This window comes from Phyllobates terribilis, unplaced genomic scaffold (assembly GCF_046119375.1).
Source record: "Phyllobates terribilis strain yellow unplaced genomic scaffold, ASM4611937v1 Scaffold_4__5_contigs__length_816908805, whole genome shotgun sequence".
Lineage (NCBI taxonomy): Eukaryota > Metazoa > Chordata > Amphibia > Anura > Dendrobatidae > Phyllobates > Phyllobates terribilis.
Window position 1 is genome coordinate 518,334,873 of NW_027362764.1, and position 24,957 is coordinate 518,359,829.

The 24,957-nt window shown below is 45.2% G+C and overlaps 1 protein-coding gene across 1 annotated transcript in view; it reads left to right on the forward strand.

Annotated features, from left to right (window-relative positions):
* The window catches only part of SCGN (secretagogin, EF-hand calcium binding protein), a 98,258-nt gene that overhangs the window by 50,776 nt on the left and 22,525 nt on the right, over positions 1 to 24,957 (forward strand). The window contains exons 4-6 of the mRNA XM_073678874.1: positions 12,443 to 12,532; positions 12,778 to 12,834; positions 24,213 to 24,290. Of these exons, the coding sequence (XP_073534975.1) occupies positions 12,443 to 12,532; positions 12,778 to 12,834; positions 24,213 to 24,290 (225 nt within the window). The remainder of the gene's footprint in view (positions 1 to 12,442; positions 12,533 to 12,777; positions 12,835 to 24,212; positions 24,291 to 24,957) is intronic.

Sequence of the window (24,957 nt, forward strand, 5' to 3'; positions counted from 1 at the left end):
TAATGAATGACAAACAGTACTCTTCATCAATCTGGCTTCAACTTTCTCTGATTGTTGTTGCCAGATAAGCTTTGCAGGTTGGAGCCTTGTCATGGACCATTTTCTTTAACTTCCACCAAAGATTTTCAATTGGATTGAGATCCGGACTATTTGCAGGCCATGACATTGACCTTATGTGTCTTCTTTCAAGGAATGTTTTCACAGTTTTTGCTCTATGGCAGGATGCATTATCATCTTGAAAAATGATGTCATCATCCCCAAACATCCTTTCAATTGATGGGATAAGAAAACTGTCCAAAATATTAATGTAAACTTGGGCATTTATTGAAGATGTAATGACAGCCATCTCCCCAGTGCCTTTACCTGACATGCAGCCCCATATAATCAATGACTGTGGAAATGTTCTCTTCATGCAGTCATCTTTATAAATCTCATTGGAACGGCACCAAACAAAAGTTCCAGCATCATCACCTTGCCCAATGCAGATTCGTGCTTCATCACTGAATATGACTTTCATCCAGTCATCCACAGTCCATGATTGCTTTTCCTTAGCCCATTGTAACCTTGTTTTTTTCTGTTTAGGTGTTAATGATGGCTTATGTTTAGCTTTTCTGTATGTAAATCCCATTTCCTTTAGGCGGTTTCTTACAGTTCGGTCACAGACATTGACTCCAATTTCCTCCCATTCGTTCATTTGTTTTGTTGTGCATTTCCTGTTTTGGAGACATATTTCTTTAAGTTTCCGGTCTTGACGCTTTGATGTCTTCCTTGGTCTACCAGTATGTTTGCCTTTAACAACCTTCCCATGTTGTTTGTATTTAGTCCAGATTTTAGACACAGCTGACTGTGAACAACTAACATCTTTTGCAACATTGCGTGATGATTTACCTTCTTTTAAGAGTTTGATAATCCTCTCCTTTGTTTCAATTGACATCTCTCGTGTTGGAGCCATGATTCATGTCAGTCCACTTGGTGCAACAGCTCTCCAAGGTGTGATCACTCCTTTTTAGATGCAGCCTAGCGAGCAGATCTAATTTGATGCAGGTGTTAGTTTTGTAAATGAAAATTTACAGGGTGATTCCATAATTTTTTCCCCAGAATTGAGTGATTCCATAATTTTTTCCCTTTGCTTGGTCTGAAAAAAATTACCTTTGCTGAGTACCACATTTTTAAGCTTGATTTCTTTTAGTGTTTCTTAAAGCCCTAAAGTTGCCATTTGAAATGACTTTAGTTTTGTGCCATGTCTGTAATCTGCTTTTTTTCAACATCAATAAACAACTAAATGAAAATCCTCCGAGCCCGGTGATTCCATAATTTTTGCCAGGGGTTGTAGAAACCGCAGGCAAATAGGTAGCGATATTGGAAACTGCAGGCAGATGGGTAACTGAGGAACTGGAAACCTTAGACAGCCAGGAAAGCCTCCTGGAATCCGTAGGCAGGTTTGTGCGATACTGGACACTGCAGGCAAGGTCCTCCACTGACAGGTAGCAAGACTGGAACTGTGCAAAAGACAACTAGAAAAGTTACTAGCAAGTCTTAGAGCAATGCAAAGATACAGGTGTGTGTCTTGTCAGGCCTTATATAAGCCTAGAAAATACAACACATGGGAGCACCCAGGCCACTTGCAAAGGCCAAGAAAATCTGACAGATCGGGGTATGTGTATAAACAGGTTTTCTATGTGAGATCCAATTTCATTGTAGTACAGAGTAAATCAACTGTGGAACCAGTGGTATGGCCATTTCTCCAAAGTGTCCTTGGAGCTGTTTTTCGACATGACAACGCCAGGCTGCATGTTGCTCGTGATGCTGTGAGTAGCCTGTGTAGACTAAACGTGCTATCAAGGCCTGCAGTGTTTCCAGACTTGTCTACCAAAGAGGAGACATGGGACGTCATTGGTTGACAATTGCAAAGGAAGCTACCATTAGCGGATCTTGATGATTCAGGTGCCCAAGTGCATTAAGTGTTAAGTGTTGCAGAACATTCCTCAACAATTAGTAACCTCATTGATAGCAGTCAGGCGTGTAAGTGCATGTATTTCTGCACATAGTATGAATACTCATTATTAAATAAGAGGAGGTAATTTGAAGATTTTGTTTCCATTTTTTTCATAATTTGCTTATTATTTACATGTCTATGGATCCTGTGATTTCCATCGTTCCACGTTTTTTTTATTCTTAGCCTTACAATTTAAATGTTGAGGAGTGTATTTTATTATTTTATGTTTGATTTTATCAAATGTGCAAATCATAATAGTTTACAGTCTACTACAAAATATACAAGTGTAGCACCCTGAGGACTCGGTTGCTACAGGGGTATTGCACCTTGAACCAGAGGTGTGGTATTCCACTCCCGGGCAAGGATGGAGAGTGGAACATAGCTCAGTTAGCTGCATGCACTACACTCACCCCATTTCCGGGGGACAGACCAACGGTACTCCCACCAGATAGATGTGCAGGTACGACAGCTTCTGTCCCTGGCTGGAGTGGGGAGGGGGGAGGAATATCCCAGTGGTGTAGGAGCAGACAGGGGAGGGACTCTGGGCATAGGTAGGAGCCCATTGGGTGCTGGTCACCTGGGCTCGGGTGTCAGAAGGGAGTATAAAGAGGTGGGCACCATCTTAGTAGGGAGTTAGTTCAGTCTGGAGGAGAAGCAGAGAGGAGCTCAGCCAGAGAGGGCTGACAGGGAGCTGTGGCTCAGTCTGGGCCCAGCTCCAGAGCCAGGCCTGGAGAGGAGGCCTGAGGCAGAGAGAGAGAGAGAGAGAGAAAGAAGAAGAAGGAGGAACAGAAACACCAGGAAAGGCCCAGAGACGCAAGAAGAGAGGGAACCCTGAGATCCCACAAGTTAACGGGTGAAGGGTTGGCAGAACAGGGTACCGGATCCCAAACTGGTGGAGGCCAATTATCCTCAGCCAGGAACCGGAGGTCGTGGTCAAGTCTTGGCGCGACCCCTCACCATATCCACCAGGAAGGCATACCACGTATAGGGTCAGGGAAGCCGGGAAAGGTTTCGCCACCAGAAGGCCCGAGGGAGCCGGACAAAGGTGGGTCCCTGGTGGGGACGGCCAGTAGGAAGGAAGAGAGGGGAGCTCTGGACCACGCTCCAGAATTGCCTGGGAGTTAACCGAGTCCCTCACCTGGTGGGCGCAGCACGGCTCGGGTGGTCCTTACTGCGCACAAGTGACCTGATAAAGAACTGTGAGTAAAGCTGTGAAAACTGCAACCACACGTCTCAGTGATTCCTTGTCACACCACCACTACCACCATCATTCCTCCCTGCCTCATTAGCTGCCCTGAGGCTATACCCCTCCCGTTGGGGGTTATACCATCCACGCTGCACCACCGTACCACCGGCCTCAGCGGTCTGCCCTGCAGCGGCGGCTTCATAGCCGCAATCAACGGGTGGCGTAGTCGAACTCTATAACATCTTAATGCCGAGCACTGCCACTTAGTTTGACCACCCTGGGCACGGACCGGGTCACCGCCACGAGGACTACCACCCCCAACAGATCCGGCTCCGGGTATTCCCCAAACATGGCCCAGGGGGCGCGTCAACTTTGGCGTAGTCGGCAGGATCTCGTGCCCGCAACCACCGGGTACTGCGTGCCTGAAGAAAAGTTCACATGTACCGTAAGAAGAAGTCTCCCGCCAGTTCCAGAGGGTCCCCGCCATCGGACGCCATCTCGGGTTGTTTCCCGCCGTTTGCCCGCCATCTGCAGCCTTTGCCCGCCATCCGCGGAGTTTCCCGCCATTGGGAGACGATTCCCGCCATCTGAGACGATTTCCCGCCCTAGCAGAGCGGACGCCATTATGGGCGTGCCAGAGGGTGACAAGAGACCACCTCCCATCGTGGGTGTGGTCCCAGAAGGGCGCCAAAAGCGGGAACCGCCCCCACCAGCAGGGACTGCAATGATAGAAATGTCCATCAGCGTGCAGGGGCTGCCCCTGAGACTGACAGTCGCCGAGTTGCCCCGGGGCCACTCCCAATGGGGGCGGATAGAGAACAAAGTTGAGAAGATGGGTGCGGCCTGGAGGAGTCTGGACAGATCGCACCCGGGGATGGAGGAAGAGACAAGCGGTACTGACCCCGTGGTCCGGGGCCTGCTGCAGGCCGCCACCCCAGAAGGCCTGGTGGAGATCCTGGCACAGCTCCCCAGAGATCGGGAGCGTGCACAGACCGCGCTGGAGGCCTTGGCCCGGAAGATGGCCCGAGTACAGCAGGAAGCACTGGCCGAATGGAGAAGGGAGATGGCCCAGCAGGCTGGAACCCGCCAGCAGAGGACGCCACCCGCAACATGGGGCATGTCTGCCCCTGAGGATGGTGCAGGAGGGACGAAGGCCGGAGACGACGCCACGGAGGGAGCCGCAGGGATGGAAGCAGGTAATGGGGACGTCATCACCTCGTGCCCAGTAGCCGTAAGCCTGCCCCAGCTCCCCGTCGCAGAGCCCGAAGTCATACTCACCGCGCCCGTTGCCGCACCGCCGCTGCTCCCAACTAGGCCTCAAGCGGCAGGAGCCGCGGTCGCGCCCTCTGTTACGCCACGCCCCTCGACCCTGAGAGCGGCAAAACAGGAAGTGCCACCGGCCTGGTCGCAAGGCCGAGTACCCCCGGGCGCCGCGGTCTCCACAGCGCCCTCTACCTCCACTGTGCCACCGGCCTGGTCGCAATGCCTGGTGCATCCGGGCGCCGTTGCCCCTCCAGCGCCCTCCTCCCCAAAGGTGCCATACCTGGACCCAAAGAGGATGCCTCCGGCCTGGACGCAAGGCCGAGTATCTCCGGGCACCGCTGCCCCCACAGCGCCCTCGACCTCCACAGTGCTGCCCCTGGGCGAAGATCTCTTCGCGCAGCATACTAGCCCGGACGGGCTGCCCTTCGTGTGGCCACCGGAGTACATCAACCCCTGACTCCGGAGGGAACGGCCCCTGTGTGAGCCTCTGATCCCGGCACCGGCGCCCGCCAAAATTGTCCCGCTCCCGTTGGAGGACGCCCAATTCGCATGGGATCCGACCGGTGAGGACCTCATGGGGTTCACCAAGGAGACCCGGGCGGCCGCAGCCTGGCGTGAGGAGTGCTGCTGTCAACAGCTAGAGGTCTTTGGGAGAGAACGGCGAGAGAGGCGGATCCGCGAGGAACAGCTGCAGGCCCAAAGCGCGGAGCAGAAACGCCGGGCCCGACGAAACCCCCGTACGGCCCACGGTCCCCGCGCCAACGGGACCGTAATAAAGTTTCAACTGGAGAACGGCTGGGGCTTTATCCGGGATCACCGAACCCCCGGCGACGTCTTTGTCACCCGCAGGGATGTCGAGAGCCACCTGCCGGAGGGACACCGCGGACGTGACCTCTACCCGGGTGATGTGGTCGCCTTCACCCGGCATCAGTGTGCTAAAGGACCGTACGCCCTTCACGTACACCGGCTGACTGAGGAGGAGATGCAGTATGAGGAAGACCAAGAGGACCCGGACGGGTCTGAAGACTACCCTCAGGAAGGAGCAGGAGGACATCGTTACTAATGAACGGTAACTGAAACTGTATATAGTTACCTGTAAGGGTACCTGTCATGCTGCTAATTGGAGTGTGGTCCCCGTTGGGACTAGTGTGGAACTGTTAAAGAACTGTTTCCTGTGTGCCCCTATCCCTAACCAGGCTGAGGATTGTGAGCAGCCATTTCCTTATTCCCCACTGGCCGAGGACTGAGAGCGGTCAACACCCTGTAAATAGTTGCGCTTCTTAAAGCGCCCCCTACTGGTTTTATAAGGAACTGTTTTTTCTACTACGGAATTGGTGACTGTTGCACTTTACCTGGTCACAAGTTGCACCGTGGCCAGAAATCAAGAATATGTTCTGAAAACGTATGTGAAAATGTCTTATAATAGAAAGTTTATTATGCTGCTAAAACAGTAATGCCAAAATCTTGCATAATGTTTTACAAAAGAGTTCCGGTGGCATTAGCCAGATATTTTATAATGTCATAGGAAAATGTTTTATACCTGTAACGTTCTAGGAGAAGAGTACCTCCCATAAAGGGATGAGTTCATAGTTAATATCTTATATGTGAGTGCACTCTAAAAATTTTTGTATGTCTAATTGTTTTATTCTATTCCAGCCCGAGGACGTGCTGTGATTTACCAGGGGGGAATGTAGCACCCTGAGGACTCGGTTGCTACAGGGGTATTGCACCTCGAACCAGAGGTGTGGTATTCCACTCCCGGGCAAGGATGGAGAGTGGAACATAGCTCAGTTAGCTGCATGCACTACACTCACCCCATTTCCGGGGGACAGACCAACGGTACTCCCACCAGATAGATGTGCAGGTACGACAGCTTCTGTCCCTGGCTGGAGTGGGGAGGGGGGAGGAATATCCCAGTGGTGTAGGAGCAGACAGGGGAGGGACTTTGGGCATAGGTAGGAGCCCATTGGGTGCTGGTCACCTGGGCTCGGGTGTCAGAAGGGAGTATAAAGAGGTGGGCACCATCTTAGTAGGGAGTTAGTTCAGTCTGGAGGAGAAGCAGAGAGGAGCTCAGCCAGAGAGGGCTGACAGGGAGCTGTGGCTCAGTCTGGGCCCAGCTCCAGAGCCAGGCCTGGAGAGGAGGCCTGAGGCAGAGAGAGAGAGAGAGAGAGAGAGAGAGAGAGAAAGAAGAAGAAGGAGGAACAGAAACACCAGGAAAGGCCCAGAGACGCAAGAAGAGAGGGAACCCTGAGATCCCACGAGTTAACGGGTGAAGGGTTGGCAGAACAGGGTACCGGATCCCAAACTGGTGGAGGCCAATTATCCTCAGCCAGGAACCGGAGGTCGTGGTCAAGTCTTGGCGTGACCCCTCACCATATCCACCAGGAAGGCATACCACGTATAGGGTCAGGGAAGCCGGGAAAGGTTTCGCCACCAGAAGGCCCGAGGGAGCCGGACAAAGGTGGGTCCCTGGTGGGGACGGCCAGTAGGAAGGAAGAGAGGGGAGCTCTGGACCACGCTCCAGAATTGCCTGGGAGTTAACCGAGTCCCTCACCTGGTGGGCGCAGCACGGCTCGGGTGGTCCTTACTGCGCACAAGTGACCTGATAAAGAACTGTGAGTAAAGCTGTGAAAACTGCAACCGCACGTCTCAGTGATTCCTTGTCACACCACCACTACCACCATCATTCCTCCCTGCCTCATTAGCTGCCCTGAGGCTATACCCCTCCCGTTGGGGGTTATACCATCCACGCTGCACCACCGTACCACCGGCCTCAGCGGTCTGCCCTGTAGCGGCGGCTTCATAGCCGCAATCAACGGGTGGCGTAGTCGAACTCTATAACATCTTAATGCCGAGCACTGCCACTTAGTTTGACCACCCTGGGCACGGACCGGGTCACCGCCACGAGGACTACCACCCCCAACAGATCCGGCTCCGGGTATTCCCCAAACATGGCCCAGGGGGCGCGTCACAAGCATAGCATTAATATCGTTGTGCCATATGCCCCAGTGTAAGCTTATTGTAACCAATGGAAGTGCAATAAAGTCCAAGTTGGGTTGGACATCTCATAGGCTGTGCCTGTGAATTTCTTAACCTCTGAATTCTAGCTAATGCCAAGCACTTGTACTTTCTCTAATCACAGCTGACCCTAGCACCAGAAAGGAGGCCAGTGAGCTGAGAAAGCAGGTGCTGACAGCCCCTGGGTAGTTGAATAGACCAATGGAGGAGCATGGATTTCGGAGGTCTAAGAGTAATGTTGCCTGTCTGAGAAATCAGTCAAGCTAGAAGAAGCATGTTTAGCCCTTCTTTAAATGTTCTTTTTCCAGATTATGCAGCATAATATAACATAAGACAAAATATGTGGGCATAAATGTTATTATAACCAGAAAGCAAGTTGCTGGTGGCTTGGGGACCTGAATCCTCCAGACTGGTTCTCTTTACCAATTTATTTCTATGGTGGATTCATGCCTTTATTTATTTAACTTGTTAAGGGCTTGTTCACATGTTGAATCTTTTCTCTTTTTCCTGTTTGTTCCCCCCCCCCCTTTGAAACGCAAAATGAATGAGATTTTTTAAATCTCATGCACATGCTGCTTTTTTTTCCTTGCAGATTTTAAGCAGTCTTAGAACTTCAGCATGTCAATTCTTAAGTGTTTTTTGCAGCGTTTTTCACCCATTCAAATGAATAGGCAAAAAACACATAAAAAATGCATGCCAAAACATGGTAAAAAGATGTTACGCTTGTTTTTCCTATGAAAAAAAACATGTTTGTGCAGAATTGTTTACTGTAAATACTTAACGTTTGCACATAGCCTTATATAGCGCCACTAACTCTACAGCTCTGTACAGACATCATCACTGTCCCCATTGGGTCTCAAAATCTACATTCCCCAATCAGTATGTTTTTGGATTTGAGCTAATGGAAATTGAAGCTCTGTATGAAACGGAATCTTTGTATATACAAGGTGGTATAAACTTCTGTTAAATAAATCCTAATGATGTTACCTTAAAATAATAAAGCAAAGAAGAAACAAGAAATGGACATATGAATATAAAATATATATACAGATATGATCTCTTTGATTAACCAGAATAATGTAGTGTAGATTATTTAACAACTTGGTTTGAAGGAGTACATGTATAATCACAACATTTATCTAATTGTAAATGTCGATATATTATTTCAGATAATCAGATCATCTGATATTGACAACATTTTAGATAACAAATACTTTTATGTGATTTGGCTCATAATAAGAATATTTTATTTTATTTATTTAATATTTTATTTTGTTGTACTGCTTCCTCTGGCTCAACAACTATTCTTAAAGTAAAAAATACACATAAAGCTGCCAAAAACGGACTAATGCAGAACACCTTTAGCTGTGGATTTGACAAGAGACAGACAGCACACATGCCCCCTATCCACCAGACCATTTCCAGCTGCTGTACTGTAGTGGCATTTACTTAGTATCTGAAATACTCTTGGGGACAAACATGCCCAAATCCTGACATAAAATAAACATTAACTTCAGGTGCAGAAAAGCCTTTTTATGCCTCAGCAGACTTTACGCTTGCTTTTGAAGGTCTGAAGACTATCTAACTCAAAGCAACATAATAACAGTCAGTCCCCAAATTCTGTCTAGGAAATTCTTTAGGAAATAATACTCGTTAAATTTATCAGCAAATATTCCACATGTTGTAAGGCACTGTTCACATCTGTTTTATTATTACAGTTGTCTGTTAGTTTAGAACAAACTAACAAAATAGACAAAAGAAACTAGGACTAGTGCGTTCCTGTTTCAAATAGGGGACGTCTGGTCTGCGTTTGGTGTCAGTTTTTTTTTAGAATAGAAAAATAGTCCTGCATGCAGAAATGTTCTTTTTTTCTAAAAATGATTATTATTTTTTTTTATTACTATTTTTTATTTCTATAGCTCCAACATATTCCGCAGGACAAAAATAAACAACAAACAAAAACCAGATGGACCCCAAATAAATCAATGGAGCCACTTCTGTTCGAAAAAGGAATGCACAGGGTCCTAATTCCGTTTGTCCCTTCTCTTTAGAACAGCCAAATGGAATAGTAAAACGGACATGTGAACAGAGACTTATATCAACATTTCAACAATTGTTACTGTCGTTATCTATGTATTCAAAAGAAGTCTATGTTGCTTTCTGCAAAACTGATACAAAATAGCTTCTTTTTGTAGTATGTTGATATTGAAAGGTGTTTGGAAATCTCTAATCTTTGGATGCTTAGACTTGGTCCAATATAACAAGAGACATCTAGTAAAGTTATAACCAAGCCAGGCCAACAATATTTAATTAATGGCTGTGCTACCCCAATATTATTCAATTTGTATTCATACGAATAGCCTCTTTAGAACTGAAGAGGACTTGAGCTCTAGAGCCAACTATTGGATGTAGCAATCCTAAAAGTCAATATCGATGCTTTAATGAACCTTGCCACTTAAGATAACTTAAGATAAGGAGCCAAACCAGACATTCCATTTGCAGACACTTGTTTCAGGATGTTTCCCAATCATCAGTGCAAAGCAGGACATAAGATTTGGCTAGGTGAGAAGCCTCTGACTGTGTAGCTAAAGGGGAATGTTTCTCCTTAGGCTAGATTTCTGTGGATTCACACAATGGAGAAGATAGAGAATATTTTTTTCTCCATCTACTCCTCATTATGTGCTACAGTTCACTCATCCAAGAGATACATTATGCTGATTGTCACATCTCTACCAGAACCAACCTGCTCCTGTGACTTCTGCTTCTGTTGCCAGGAGCCGCTGTATTCACTCTAAGGCCAAGGCCCCACTATCAGTATTTGGTCAGTATTCAGTCAGTATTTTTTCTCAGGAGTGGGAGCCAAAACCAGGTGAGGAACAATCAGAGAAATAGATATAATAGAAACAAGTGCACCAATTCTGCATTTATTACCCACTCCTGAAGCTGGTAGTAGAGGATGTGAGAGTGTGAACTGCAATAGCAGCAGGAGAGCATTAGGACCCTGTGGGTTTTGCCTGGCTGAGCAGAGAGCAGGGGCAGACCGGGAGACCCTGTGTGTTGTGAAGCAGACTGCTGTGTGAGACGCAGGAAGCTGAGTCTGAGGAGAAATGTGAGGATTGAACTTCGGTGAGACTCTCTCCACAAGCTTTCCTGTGGGGGATGTTAACCTTTGTCCTTAGGGAAGCTGTGTCCCTGCTTAAGAATGAGTGCTGATCTGGGGAAAGCTGTGTGGCACTTCAGAGTTTTGTGGAAGTCCATGCGGAGTGGACTAGAGACTTTGTGCAGAACGGGCTAAGTGGCAAGGATTCGGAAAGAGACAAAGGATACCATCTCTGTGACGGAGCGTGTGGTCGGTGGCCTGGGAAATAGTGAGTGACCGCGAGAGGAGAGACGGGGTCCGGTGCCATTCACATTGAGAGGATACTGACAAGCCTGGTGAAGAGTTCTCCCCGGACTGTAACCTGAGGCTACAGGACTAAAGTCCCAGCATGTGGGCTTGGCATCAGCCGACAAGACAAGGAGAAGTTGTTTTTATTTGGCGCCTAAGTTTTTCAGGACTAGCTGCAGCCACCACGAATCACAGGCCTGTGAGAGACCACATCTGAGGTTAATGGTACCGTAGCTTTAAGATACCTGGGTATCCCTATACTAGGGGTATAAGAGCAATTGGTATAGTGTCATGTATTGCTATTGTTAATTTTGGTAGGTTTGTACTCAGTGTGCCATTTCAGGGATTCCCATAAAACACCCTCACTAGATTGACACTGTGTTTAGGTAAAATTGATCCAGATCTTTAGTGTAACTCACATAACCTGGGAACCTTGGGATTGGCACATTGATTTCAGCTTTTGCTGAGAGTGTGTAACTATTAGAGATAGTGTCCTAGAGGGAACCTGAGACTGATTAATTCAATACTGAATCGTAGTCTAACCCCTGTTTCAGTAATGAAAGTGTTGTTTATTTCTCTCTGTCTCAGTTTGTGACTCACTGGATCTCTCTCGGACCTCCGGTCATTACAGAGGAGATGTCAGAATCAGAAACTCTGGATGGGTGGCACTGTCCAGCCACTAAGGTTAGAGTGGCTGGGACCTGTAGTGCCATCCAGTCTGGCAGTATAGGTGTGTGTACTGTCCAGCTGAAGTTATCAGCTCCCTGCTGCAGCCAATTGGAGAGCACCACACCCTTACCAGCTTGCTGCTGGAAGCTGCCAGATATAGCTTAATGTGTCCCTGGCTAGATGTGCATCTTCTGCTCCTGTTTGGTTTAGTGTATTCCTGTTTTGACCCCATCTTGCTTCTGACTATTCTTACGGATCCTGATTTTGTATATGAACGTTTCTCGGCACGGACCCGGCTTGGCGACCATTCCTACCCCTGGACGGCAGCCCTTCCATGATAGCATTCCACTGGGGCCTATTGTAAAACGAGATCTCTGTACAGGGGATAAAGGGCATTGGAATTTCTCTTGAGTCTGCCAGATGGAGTGGCTTCTGCAAAGTCTGCCCAAGGCAGCCTTTTGAGCCTGTGGCCTCAGGCAGACATTACACTGATACTCTGAGAAACATTGGATCAGTTTGATCGGAGTGTCATTAGCAAAATCAACCCAATTCCCTCGGATGAGAAAATCTGCGGTTGTGTGACCCTGGCCTCATGGAGAGTGCCAAGCCGACCTAGGGAAACTTATAGGCCATGCAATGCTTCTCTGGGAAATTGAGTATGCAAATTGCATCTTCAGAGAGGAAGATAAATTGAAATCTAGCATCATCTATTGGATGTAGCAATCTTTAAAGTCAATATTAATGCCATCTCACCTAGCCAAAGCAGATCTCCACAAGGAGAAATGTTTCCCCTTAGGTCTTCAATCAGTATTTAAAACCCACACACTGGCATATACGTTATCTTAAAATTACACAAATAAAAATATAGTGATTTTTATGGGTTTACAGAAGCCTTTCCACTAATATTATTTTTCTATTCCAGCTTGCCAACATGATTCTGCCAGAGGATGAAAACTTTCTGTTACTCTTCCGTAGAGAAACCCCTTTGGATAACAGTGTGGAATTTATGCGGGTAGGTATGACTAACATGGTAATGTCTGTAAATGCATGTTATTTCTACATTTATTAACAGTCTTAGAAAATCATTATAAAGTAAGATTTAAAGGAGTGGGTTGTTCAGAATTGAAAAAAAAAAAAAAAAAAAGATATAAAAGTGGGGGAAGGGGAGTCTTTAATTTCTAGAAACAGGACTGCACTTGTCCAAGAGAAGAAAGGTTTTGTTATACTGTATTACAAAACAGATTTTGTTTTCTTCAGATTTGGCGGAAATATGATGAAGACAGTAGTGGATTTATTTCTGCTGTGGAACTCAGGGTATTTATCTTTTGCCTATTACTGTTACATTATTTTCTAACCATATATCTTTAATTATTCAGTAACACTATACATAAATTATGACAATGCCAATGTAATCATCCATTAACCATTGACCCAATAACGACCAAGCATCATAAATTTACAGTGTTTGATTCCGGGCTTTAACCCCACAACATTTACAGTGGAAAAAATTAGCGATAAATAAAAAATATGTTCCCCAGAAATCTGGCATGATAGCCTGAAGGACAAATTGTGCAATATATATATATAGGAAGGAAATTGAACAGTGAATAAGCTTAATTAACTAGCGAATACACAGTTTAACATATGGGCCAGGTGACTGAACGAGGATGTGTATTGTGTATAGACAAATAGTACAGATTGAATAGATAGGAAAAGGCTTGTTAAAGATCAAAAATCATATTCTTTAGAATTAGTCATTGTCCTTCACAGGTGTACATTCCTTTCATCCACACATATTTGCTAGATGCTGAGGCACCGACAGAAAAGTATGAATATACCCAGGGAAAAAGATACATATTTTTCATATCTGTGGCACCTGCGTATAAGCCACAAATCAATATTGGACAGATAACTGGCAACAACCATGCCATGTTTGGTCTCTAAGTAAAGATAAAATCCAGATGGAAAATATGGCGTCAATCCCCAACTTCTGCGATCATCCAGAGAGTAGTTATCGCACAAGTTGGGGGATTTTATGAAACAACCCTACCCAGGTTAGGTAATCACGGATGAGTGTGTGGGTGGGACTCAGAGGCTGATAAAAGATCCAGCCGAATTATGATCTGTGTTCCTGTGGAGAGATCCATATTCATGTATGTATGCATGAATCCCCAGCGTGGCGTTCTCCTTCGGCTAAACTGAATGGGCTTTGCGATTGCTGCGGATTTTTCCGCAATGATAATCCGCAGTGGAAATTTCCACAGCATATGCATAGCACATGTGGATTATCATTAGGAAACATGGCAGACAACTTAACAAGCGCTTTTAATGCGTTTTCGCAGCGGAAGTGCAGCCGCGGAAGCGCGTTAAATCCGCATCGTGGGCATACAGCCTTAGTGTCACATGCTCTGTCAGTATATACACACCTTTTCTTAAAAGGCCACAGAGGTTGCAGCATCTATTAAGGAAGAGGCACCACTATCCGAACGACACCATGAAGACCAAGAAGATCTCCAAACAAGTCAGGGACAAAGTTGTTGAGAAGTACATGTCAGGGTTGGGTTATAAAAATATCCCAATCTCTGATGATCCACAGAACACCATACAATCCATTATCATCAAATGGAAAGAACATGGTACCAGAACAAACCTGCCAAGAGAGGGCCGCCCACCAAAATTCTCAGCCCAGGCAAGGAGGGCTTTAATCAGAGAGGCAGCACAAAGATCAAAGGTAACCCTGAAGGAACTGCAGAATTCCCAAGCAGAGACTGGAATATCTGTCCATACAACCACAATAAGTCGTATGTTACAAGCTTGCCGCCGAAGTTCAGATAGGGGCGAGGCTGGTTACATGAAGTCGTTGGAATCCTGGGGGAACCGATATTCAGGGCGACCATAGGCTGCAGCTTCTCTCAGACACACGATAGATTCAGTTGCTGACCAGACACATCTGACAAGAGTCTTCATAAATGGTAGAACAGTAACATTTAATGAGGCACGGCCAGTGCAATGCAAATGTCTCTTTGAGCAACAGGCTCCAGTAATAACAGTACAGTCTCCTTTGCAGCGCAGCAGTACACAGTCTATTATCCGGTAGCACAGTACGGCACAGTTTTAATGCATACACAACCACAGGCTTTTCCATCACAAGGACTCAATAGTACACAGCATTCTTTATTCTGCATGGAGATGGAGGAAAGGAAAGGGTGTGATGAGGGAGATGATCTCTATGACAGGCTTCCTTCCAGTCCTTATCTACCTGGCTGATAATACTCCACACTGTTAGCTCAGGGAGTCTAACTGACCTTTGTTTAGCTTCCTTCCTGACCTGAATTCTGTTCCCTCACCTTCTGTGAGATACTCATCATAAGCCACCTTTCTCTTCGGCTCCTGCCAGATAGTAAACAACTTCCCCACAATCTCCCTGGGGCTCTGCTAAAACACTCCCCTTCTCTTGTGATTGAGTTAACCCCTCTAGTTGCTGGATGCTTCTGGAGCACAACACTTCCTGTCTCCTGTGCTTTTTTGTACTTCTTGTTCTGGAGACTTTTTTATTACTTTTTTTATTTTTTCCCGATGCTTTATGCATATATATGCATGTGTGAGTGTATATATACAGTACAGACCAAAAGTTTGGACACACCTTCTCATTTAAAGATTTTTCTGTATTTTCATGACTATGAAAATTGTACATTCACACTGAAGGCATCAAAACTATGAATTAACACATGTGGAATTATATAGTTAACAAAAAAGTGTGAAACAACTGAAAATATGTCTTATATTCTAGGTTCTTCAAAGTAGCCACCTTTGGCTTTGATGACTGCTTTGCACACTCTTGACATTCTCTTGATGAGCTACAAGAGGTAGTCACTGGAAATGGTCTTCCAACAATCTTGAAGGAGTTCCCAGATGCTTAGCACTTTTTGCCCTTTTGCCTTCACTCTGCGGTCCAGCTCACCCCAAACCATCTCGATTGGGTTCAGGTATAGTGACTTTGGAGGCAAGGTCATCTGGCGAAGCACCCCATCACTCTCCGTCTTGGTCAAATAGCCCTTACACAGCCTGGAGGTGTGTTTGGGGTCATTGTCCTGTTGAAAAATAAATGATGGTCCAACTAAACGCAAGCCGGATTGAATTGCATACCGCTGCAAGATGCTGTGGCAGCCATGCTGGTTCAGTATGCCTTCAATTTTGAATAAATCCCCAACAGTGTCACCAGCAAACCACCCCCACACCATCACACCTCCTCCTCCATGCTTCACGGTGGGAACCAGGCATGTAGAGTCCATCCATTCACCTTTTCTGCGTCGCACAAAGACACGGTGGTTGGAACCAAAGATCTCAAATTTGGACTCTTCAGACCAAAGCACAAATTTCCACTGGTCTAATGTCCATTCCTTGTGTTCTTTAGCCCAAACAAGTCTCTTCTGCTTGCTGCCTGTCCTTAGCAGTGGTTTCCTAGCAGCTATTTTACCATGAAGGCCTGCTGCACAAAGTCTCCTCTTAACAGTTGTTGTAAAGATGTGTCTGCTGCTAGAACTCTGTGTGGCATTGACCTGGTCTGTAATCTGAGCTGCTGTTAACCTGCGATTTCTGAGGTTGGTGACTCGGATAAACTTATCCTCAGAAGCAGAGGTGACTCTCGGTCTTCCTTTCCTGGGGCGATCCTCATGTGAGCCAGTTTCTTTGTAGCGCTTGATGGTTTTTGCAACTGCACTTGGGGACACTTTCAAAGCTTGCCCAGTTTTTCACACTGACTGACCTTCATTTCTTAAAGTAATGATGGCCACTCGTTTTTCTTTACTTAGCTGCTTTTTTCTTGCCATAATACAAATTCTAACAGTCTATTCAGTAGGACTATCAGCTGTGTATCCACCAGACTTCTGCACAACACAACTGATGGTCCCAACCCCATTTATAAGGCAAGAAATCCCACTTATTAAACCTGACAGGGCACACCTGTGAAGTGAAAACCATTTCCGGTGACTACCTCTTGAAGCTCATCAAGAGAATGCCAAGAGTGTGCAAAGCAGTCATCAAAGCAAAAGGTGGCTACTTTGAAGAACCTAGAATATAAGACATATTTTCAGTTGTTTCACACTTTTTTGTTAAGTGTATAATTCCACATGTGTTAATTCATAGTTTTGATGCCTTCAGTGTGAATGCACAATTTTCAAAGTCATGAAAATACAGAAAAATCTTTAAATGAGAAGGTGTGTCCAAACTTTTGGTCTGTACTGTATATACACTGATCAAAAAAATAAAGGGAACACTCAAATAACACATCCTAGATCTGAATGAATGTAATATTTTCATTGAATACTTTGTTCTGTACAAAGTTGAATGTGATGACAACAAAATCACACAAAAATTATCAATGGAAATCAAATTTATTAACCAATGGAGGCCTGAATTTGGAGTCACCCCCAAAATTAAAGTGGAAAAACACACTACAGGCTGATCCAACTTTGATGTAATGTCCTTAAAACAAGTCATAATGAGGCTCAGTATTGTGTGTGGCCTCCACGTGCATGTATGACCTCCCTACAACACCTGGGCATGCTCCTGATGAGGTTGCGGATAGTCTCCTGTGGGATCTCCTCCCAGACCTGGACTAAAGCATCCGCCAACTCCTGGACAGTCTGTGGTGCAATGTGACATTGGTGGATGGAGCGAGACATGATGTCCCAGATGTGCTCAATCGGATTCAGGTCTGGGGAATGGGCGGGCCTGTCCATAGCTTCAATGCCTTCATCTTGCAGGAACTGCTGACACACTCCAGCCACATGAGGTCTGGCATTGTCCTGCATTAGAAGCAAACCAGGGCCAACCGCACCAGCATATGGTCTCACAAGGGGTCTGTGGATCTCATCTCGGTACCTAATGGCAGTCAGGCTACCTCTGGCGAGCACATGGAGGGCTGTGTGGCCCTCCAAAGAAATGCCACCTCACACCATTACTGACCCACTGCCAAACCGGTCATGCTGAAGGATGTTGCAGGCAGCGGTCCTGCTGCTGGGTTGTTGCCCTCCTACGGCCCCCTCCACATCTCCTGGTGTACTGGCCTGTCTCCTGGTAGCACCTCCAGCCTCTGGACACTACGCTGACAGACACAGCAAACCTTCTTGCCACAGCTCGCATTGATGTGCCATCCTGGATGAGCTGCACTACCTGAGCAACTTCTGTGGGTTGTAGAGTCCGTCTCATGCTACCACGAGTGTGAAAGCACAACCAAAAGTGACCGAAACATCAGCCAGAAAGCATTGGTACTGAGATGTGGTCTGTGGTCCCCACCTGCAGAACCACTCCTTTATTGAGTGTGTCCTGATAATTGCCAATAATTTCAATCTATTGGCTATTCCATTTGCACAACAGCATGTGAAATTGATTGTCAATCAGTGTTGCTTCCTAAGTGGACAGTTTGATTTCACAGAAGTTTGATTTACTTGGAGCTATATTCTGTTGTTTAAGTGCTCCCTTTATTGTTTTGAGCAGTGTATATATATATATATACACAAACACCTTCATGGCCAAAAGTGTTGGTACCTTTGAAATTGTTCCAGAAAATGAAATATTTCTCTCAGAAAATGATTGCAATTGCACATGTTTTGTTATACACATTTTTATTTCCTTTGTGTGTATTGGAACAACACAGAAAAGCAAAGAAAAAAAAGCATATTGGTAAAGGCAAATTCACACAAAACCCCAAAAATGTGCCTGGCAAAATTGTTGGCACTTTTCGAAAATTGTGGGTAAGCCACTTTGTTTCAAGCATGTGATGCTCATTCAAACTTACCTGTGGAAAGTAACGGGTGGGGGCAATATTGACATCACACCTGAAACCAGATATAAAGGTGAGAAGTTGACTCAATCTTTGTATTGTGTATTTGCGTGTGCCACACTAAGCATGGACAACAGAAAGAAGAAAAGAGAACTGTCTGAGGACTTGAGAAACAACATTGTTGAACAATATCAACAATCTCAAGGTTACAAGTAATGGTTTCGGCACAGACATGTAACTTCTGGTTACTAGGGCCTTGTCTTTCAAATTGATTTTCAATTGCAACAATGGGATACAGCCTATATCAGAGTCATCTTTAGAGAATGCATGACACTCTTCTCTCAGCATCTGTTTTGCTATCGCTATATCTTCAGCACACAAGTGTTAAAGGGATCCCAGGACCCGGAGGTGGGTTGTGCAATTTCCTCCCCTGGGCAACTCCTGTTCCTTGGTGGGGAGACTAAATTCACGGTAGACCCCTGGGCGGGCCTCACACTGGCTGGATATACCGTTTTAACGGTTTCAATGTGACCTAACACAGTCTTTGGATCCAGTCTAATTTTGTGTTTCGTAGTATTCATCACCAGTACTGTCACTCAAGCAAACCCACCAGTAAGAATTGTAAGCACAGTCTCCCCTTGAACTAGGCCTTCCGGAAGTTCTGAAGAGTCTTTTGGCATGAACAGTCTTCTCTAGAGTTTTCTTCCCGGTTCTACTCGGACTTCACACCTTGCCCCCACCATTTGGTTTGCAGGGATCATGGTTGGGCAGCCTACCTTGACTTCTTTTAGGTCCATTGTATTCTGTGCTTTCTTTACTTTATGAGTCACATTTTCTGCCACGGCATTGGGTATGGCAAGTGATTTGGCAATTGCATCCACCACCAGCATCCCTGACATGTGTTTCGTGATGACCTCACTGATTACATTATAACCTAGGATAGGATCCTCTGTCACGTTTTGATCACTGGTCACGAGAAAAGGTATCAAAAGCTCTTCATGGCTCTCAGTTGGAAAGTCACTTCCATCCAGCCTATGAAAAGGATTTCGGTCTGGTTGACAGCTTTGCCGTGGAGTTCCACTGGTCCTAATAGTTCTTTTAACGACCGAAGACAGGTATGTGGCAGGTAGAGCCTTCTCCATTCTTCATTTAAAAGGCTCGCTTGGGCTCCTGTGTCCCACAGTGCTTTGCCAGGAGTCCATCTCGCTGTCACTGTATAAAGCACCTTTCACCGATTAGGCTGATGTTATCTTTACTGACCGAGGAATCCTCCTCCCAGGAGTATATCATTTGACCTCCGCACTGGGTATTAAGTAACTGATGCCCCTGTCTCTCTTGCAGCTGTTGTAGACAGGAACACACTTGGGAATATTACTGATGCAGCCATTTTACCTCATGCGCTGTTCTGGGGTTTGGTGAGATTTGGATTTGCTTCTGGGGCCTCCTCCGTGTCGCGGTTACCAGTCGCCCCGCACTGGCAACCTCCTGTTTGTTAACCCAAACGGCTGTGACCATTGGCATTCCTTGGCATAATGTCCTTCCTCACCACATCTTAGACAGTGGACACATACCGTACTCTGATTCGATGAACTGCACACTTCACAAGCCTGGGATCTTCTGTTTTGGAACCCACTCCTGGGTCTGAGGGATACAGGTTCTGGCCTGGAACGAATCAACTTTTTCACCTCAATCAACTCGGCTCGCAGTTCTCCTATTACTTCCTCCCAGTCAGCGCTGGCGGTCCTCACTTTTGTTGGTGATTTAAGGTTCCCTCTCGGAGGTGGCACTGGAAGGTCTCCATGATGATCTTTGGACTGGCCACTGGGGGGTCTCCAACTTCAGCTGACTCATTTTGGTGATTTTAGGAGCAGAGCCTTTCTTTAACTTCTGTTCGCTCTCTGACTCCAAACTAGCTGCCTCATTCATTTTTTCAATTCGGACTTCGTCCAGAATGGCAGGATCTTCTAGGTGCTGTTTCAGCTGCAACTTGATGTCTTTGATGATTAACCCCATTCCCAATGATCTCAAGAACTTCTTCTGGACTAGTCCAGCATCAAACTTCTCCTCTACATATCTGGATGCAAACAACAGTCTATCCTTCAGTTCAATTGCTCTGAACAAGCAACTTTGGTGTGATTCATTATTTTTCTGTGAGAGGTTAATGAGTCAGTGGAACAATTCTGTAGTACTCTCTCCTTTACAGTGCCCTTTTAAAATCATCTTCAGCTGTTGCAAGGTCAATTGACTCTTCATTTCTAGTATACTACGGAGATTGAGTCCTGGGCTGATCGCTTTCACCACCCCCTCAACGATCTCATCTGGCTGGTAGCCTTTCTGTAAGCCTGCATCGATGTGGTGCAACAAGTTCATATAAGACAGTTTCTCTTACTGTTCACACTCTCCAATCTGTCCCAGGATCTTGAATTCTTTCTTTATGGTGATTTGTGGTGTTAGAGAGGACTGTCTTCCTGATTTCTCTAACCCGAACAGGGTAAAGATTCTGTCTGAGTCTGTCACTCGTTCAGAGGTTTTGGTCGATTCCTGCAGGGCTATTGTTAGGGCTTTGAATTGTTCTTTCAATTCCTGTAGGTCTGTCTGCGGATGGAGATTCCTGCTTTTGGTAACTGGTGCTACTCCTCCATCCTCCAACTTCAACCTAGTTAGAAACTGTGTTAGCTCCTGGAGGAAAGTCTCCATGACGTCTTTAGCTTCTTTCTCCCCCAGCTCATCCATTTTTGCATTAATGGCAGCTAACAGTTGCCTGCAGTTGTGTGCTTTAGAAATCTGTTCTTCGGACATCTTTATATGTTCTGCTACTGTTATCAATTCTTCACAGGTTAACTGAAGAAGCAGCTCACTAATTCTGTCCATTTGTATTTCCATATCCATTGCTGCTAGTGAGTTTTCTTTAGGGCTGGTCCCCTTTAACTGGTGTAGCAGAGTTGAGTTGAGGTGATGTGCTGCTGTGTTTTTCCAGACACTTTTCCTCTTCTCCCTGTACACGCTTAATTCCTGCTCAGGATTCCCCTTACGGTCCACCAATGTTACACGCATGACGCTAGGTTCAGATAGGGCGAGACGAGTTTCATGAATTCTTTGGAATCCTGGGGGAACCATTACTCAGGGCGACCATAGGCTGCAGCTTCTCTCAGGCACACGATAGACTCAATTGCTGACCAGACACATCTGACAAGAGTCTTTTTCAACAGTTTAACAGTGGAATTTAATCTGAAGCACGGCCAGTGCAATTCAGGGATATTACAGCAACAATCTTCATTACAGTACAGTCTGAGTTTTTTGAGCAACCGGCCCAGTAACAATACAGTAGTTTCTTCACGAGGCACAGTATTACAGTCTCTACAGTAGCATAATTTAGCATAGATTAGATCTCTTAGCAGTACACTTCTATGCATACAAAACCACAGGCTTTTCATTCACAAGGACACAATAGTACACAGCATTCTTTATCCTGCATGGAGATGGAGGGCAGGAGGATTTGATGAGGGAGATGATCCCTGTGACACAATTCCTTCCAGTCCTTATCTTCCTGCCAGATAATACCCTGCACTGTTAGTTCAGGGAGTTTATCTGACCTGTGTTTAGTTTCTCTCTTGATCTGAATCCAGTTCAGTTGCCTTCTGTCAGATCCAGATAACACACCACCTTTGTCTTTGGCTTCAGTCAGACTTCAATAACAAGTTCCCCACAATCCCCCTGGGGCTCTGCTAAAACACTCCCTGTCTCCTGTGACTGTGTTAACCCCTCTAGTTGCTGGATGCTTCTGAAGCACAACACTTCCTGTTTCCTGTGCTTGTGTTATTTGTAACAGTTGCTAGATGCTTGTGAAGCAACAGCACTACTTCTGCATGTCACATACATGATCTCAGTCACTAAGTTATCCAGGCTTTGAATAAATAATTACCTGCATCCTCCTGGTTCTGACATGTATTATGTATTGATATTAAGATGTTATAATAAAATCATCTCACTGTCAGAGATAATGCCACATAACAAAATACTATGCTGTCCTTACTCCAAGTGAATCACTCCATATATTGAAAGCACATCGATCAACAATGCAACATTCATTAATAAATGTTAAATGCATTTTTTTTTTCAAAAAATGTATTATATGAAAACATATTTATTATCTTACACAACACTGATGTATCACATCGAGGTTTGGAGAAAGAATAGACGTTGGATAGTATATTAATGTTTCATTATTGGATGCAGTGTTGTAATTCTCTTTTGGCAACCATTAATTTTTATTCCTCATCTAATCAAGATTTTTCGTTTTTGGGGGATTCTGTGGATTTTATGGGGAAAGCAATATAAAACACAAATCTGCACATTGTGGTAAGACCAGTAGGATCAGCTTCACAGTACAGCAACACAAATGTATGTCATAAAAGCGAGGTCTTAACTCATGGTTACCTCTCTATTAGCACAAAATTAATATCATACAGATTCTTCCACACCAGGTTGATCATTTGAAGGACTTATGTTTCATCGTCACACATTCTGTTTTTACTTTTGGTGAGAGACAGAAACTCAGATGCAAACAACACAGTGAAGATAAATCTAATCCCAATGGACCCATGTTATTGCATATAGGACTAATAAAGAGAACGGGCCATCATCTTGTAACAATAAAGATAAGGGGGGATTGTTCCTCTGTGAAGCAGAGAAACAAAAAGATGGCCACACAAGTTCAAAATTGTAAAGAAGTAAGAAAATTCCTTTATTAACACATGTAGTAAACACAAATTACAAAGATAAATGCGGACGACAGAGTAGACACAGAGTGCTGGATCCACATGAATAAAACAATGTTAAAAACTGTGACACAGCGCCCGAAAGGTCAGCCTATATAGCAAGTGGAAATATAAGGGGGACAGCGACAGGGTCACATGTATTAATAAATATATACCACCCATCATGAATACCTTTTACAAATAGTACCCCCAAAACAATAATATCCCATCACAATCAAAATACCCAGAAACAAAAGGGTTAAAACCCTTATACAGATGGAAGTAATACAACCAATTGGTCATAAATAAGCTAAAATAGCTATGTACCTGGGTAAGGCCACCAGACAGGCTCTGCTACCGTCACCCCGACGCACGTTTCAGTAGGAAAACCTTTTTCAAGGTTAGCTTATTTATGACCAATTGGTTGTATTACTTCCATCTGTATAAGGGTTTTAACCCTTTTGTTTCTGGGTATTTTGATTGTGATGGGATATTATTGCTTTGGGGGTACTATTTGTAAAAGGTATTCATGATGGGTGGTATATATTTATTAATACATGTGACCCTGTCGCTGTCCCCCTTATATTTCCACTTGCTATATAGGCTGACCTTTCGGGCGCTGTGTCACAGTTTTTAACATTGTTTTATTCATGTGGATCCAGCACTCTGTGTCTACTCTGTCGTCCGCATTTATCTTTGTAATTTGTGTTTACTACATGTGTTAATAAAGGAATTTTCTTACTTCTTTACAATTTTGAACTTGTGTGGCCATCTTTTTGTTTCTCTGCTTCACAGAGGAACAATCCCCCCTTATCTCTGTTTTTACTTTTGGTAACCTACATCTTCCCGAGAAGATATCAGCTGATTGGCAAATATTTCAGCTGGCAGATGCACAGTGACCAGCCCATAGCTAATGTGGCTGCATTCTCGAAGGGAGTTGTCCAGTGGGCATAGCTTTTAACATAAAATAAAGCCATACACAATACTGTAAATAAAGATATTTCACATGTTATCAATTGGCTACATCCTACATAGCCTAAGCAACACTTGTGATTGAGGTGGTATTTTCATATTGGTGAGCATAACAAATGTTCTGAAGATGGCATTGGTTTCCTTGCTCTGTTTATTATATTTATTACTTCTTAAATCAGAATTTCCTGCAAGATCTCTTCTCACAACATAAAAAACACATCCCTTGTGATAAACTGGATGAATACACCGATACAATGGTAAGTGGTGTTATTATTACTATTATTTTTATTATTTCTATCTACTTTTAGAGAATCTATTTTAACTTGCATTATAAAACATCAATTCAGGACTTCTTTCTATTACATAATGCAAAGATGTGTGGCACCCCAGGGTTCTGGTTACCACAGTAATAGCAATATTACGTCTGTGAGCAGGTGGGAGGTCTCCTGGTCAGGAACCCTAAGCATGCCACACCTCCTGCCCAGTCCTGGGAGGGGAAGAACTTCCCCTATATAAACTGGGGCTGAGGTGGGGTTAGGTAAGAAAAAGAAGAGAAGAAGAGGAGTCCCAGACAGAGACACAGTCTGGTCTGGAGTGGAGCTGATACAGGGAGAGCAAGATCAGGAGCTCTGTGGGAGCAGTGAAAAAAAGGGGGTCAGAGACTGGAAGCTGTAGAGCTCGTCCTGACTGAAGAGATCTCACCGGACACGGAGTCCGAGGCTGTGGGGACTGAGCCATACCCAGCAGCAGAAACCGACCGGCAGGGGATTTCAGGTCCTCTGGCCAAGAAACCCGAAGGCACGGTCACACGCAAGGGACCAGCACCGCTGTCGTGGAGCGGAGGCTACCAGAAGGCCCCGAGTCACCGGCCATACGGGTGAGCACCACACGGTACACTCAGGGACGTGGGCTACTTTTACCCGC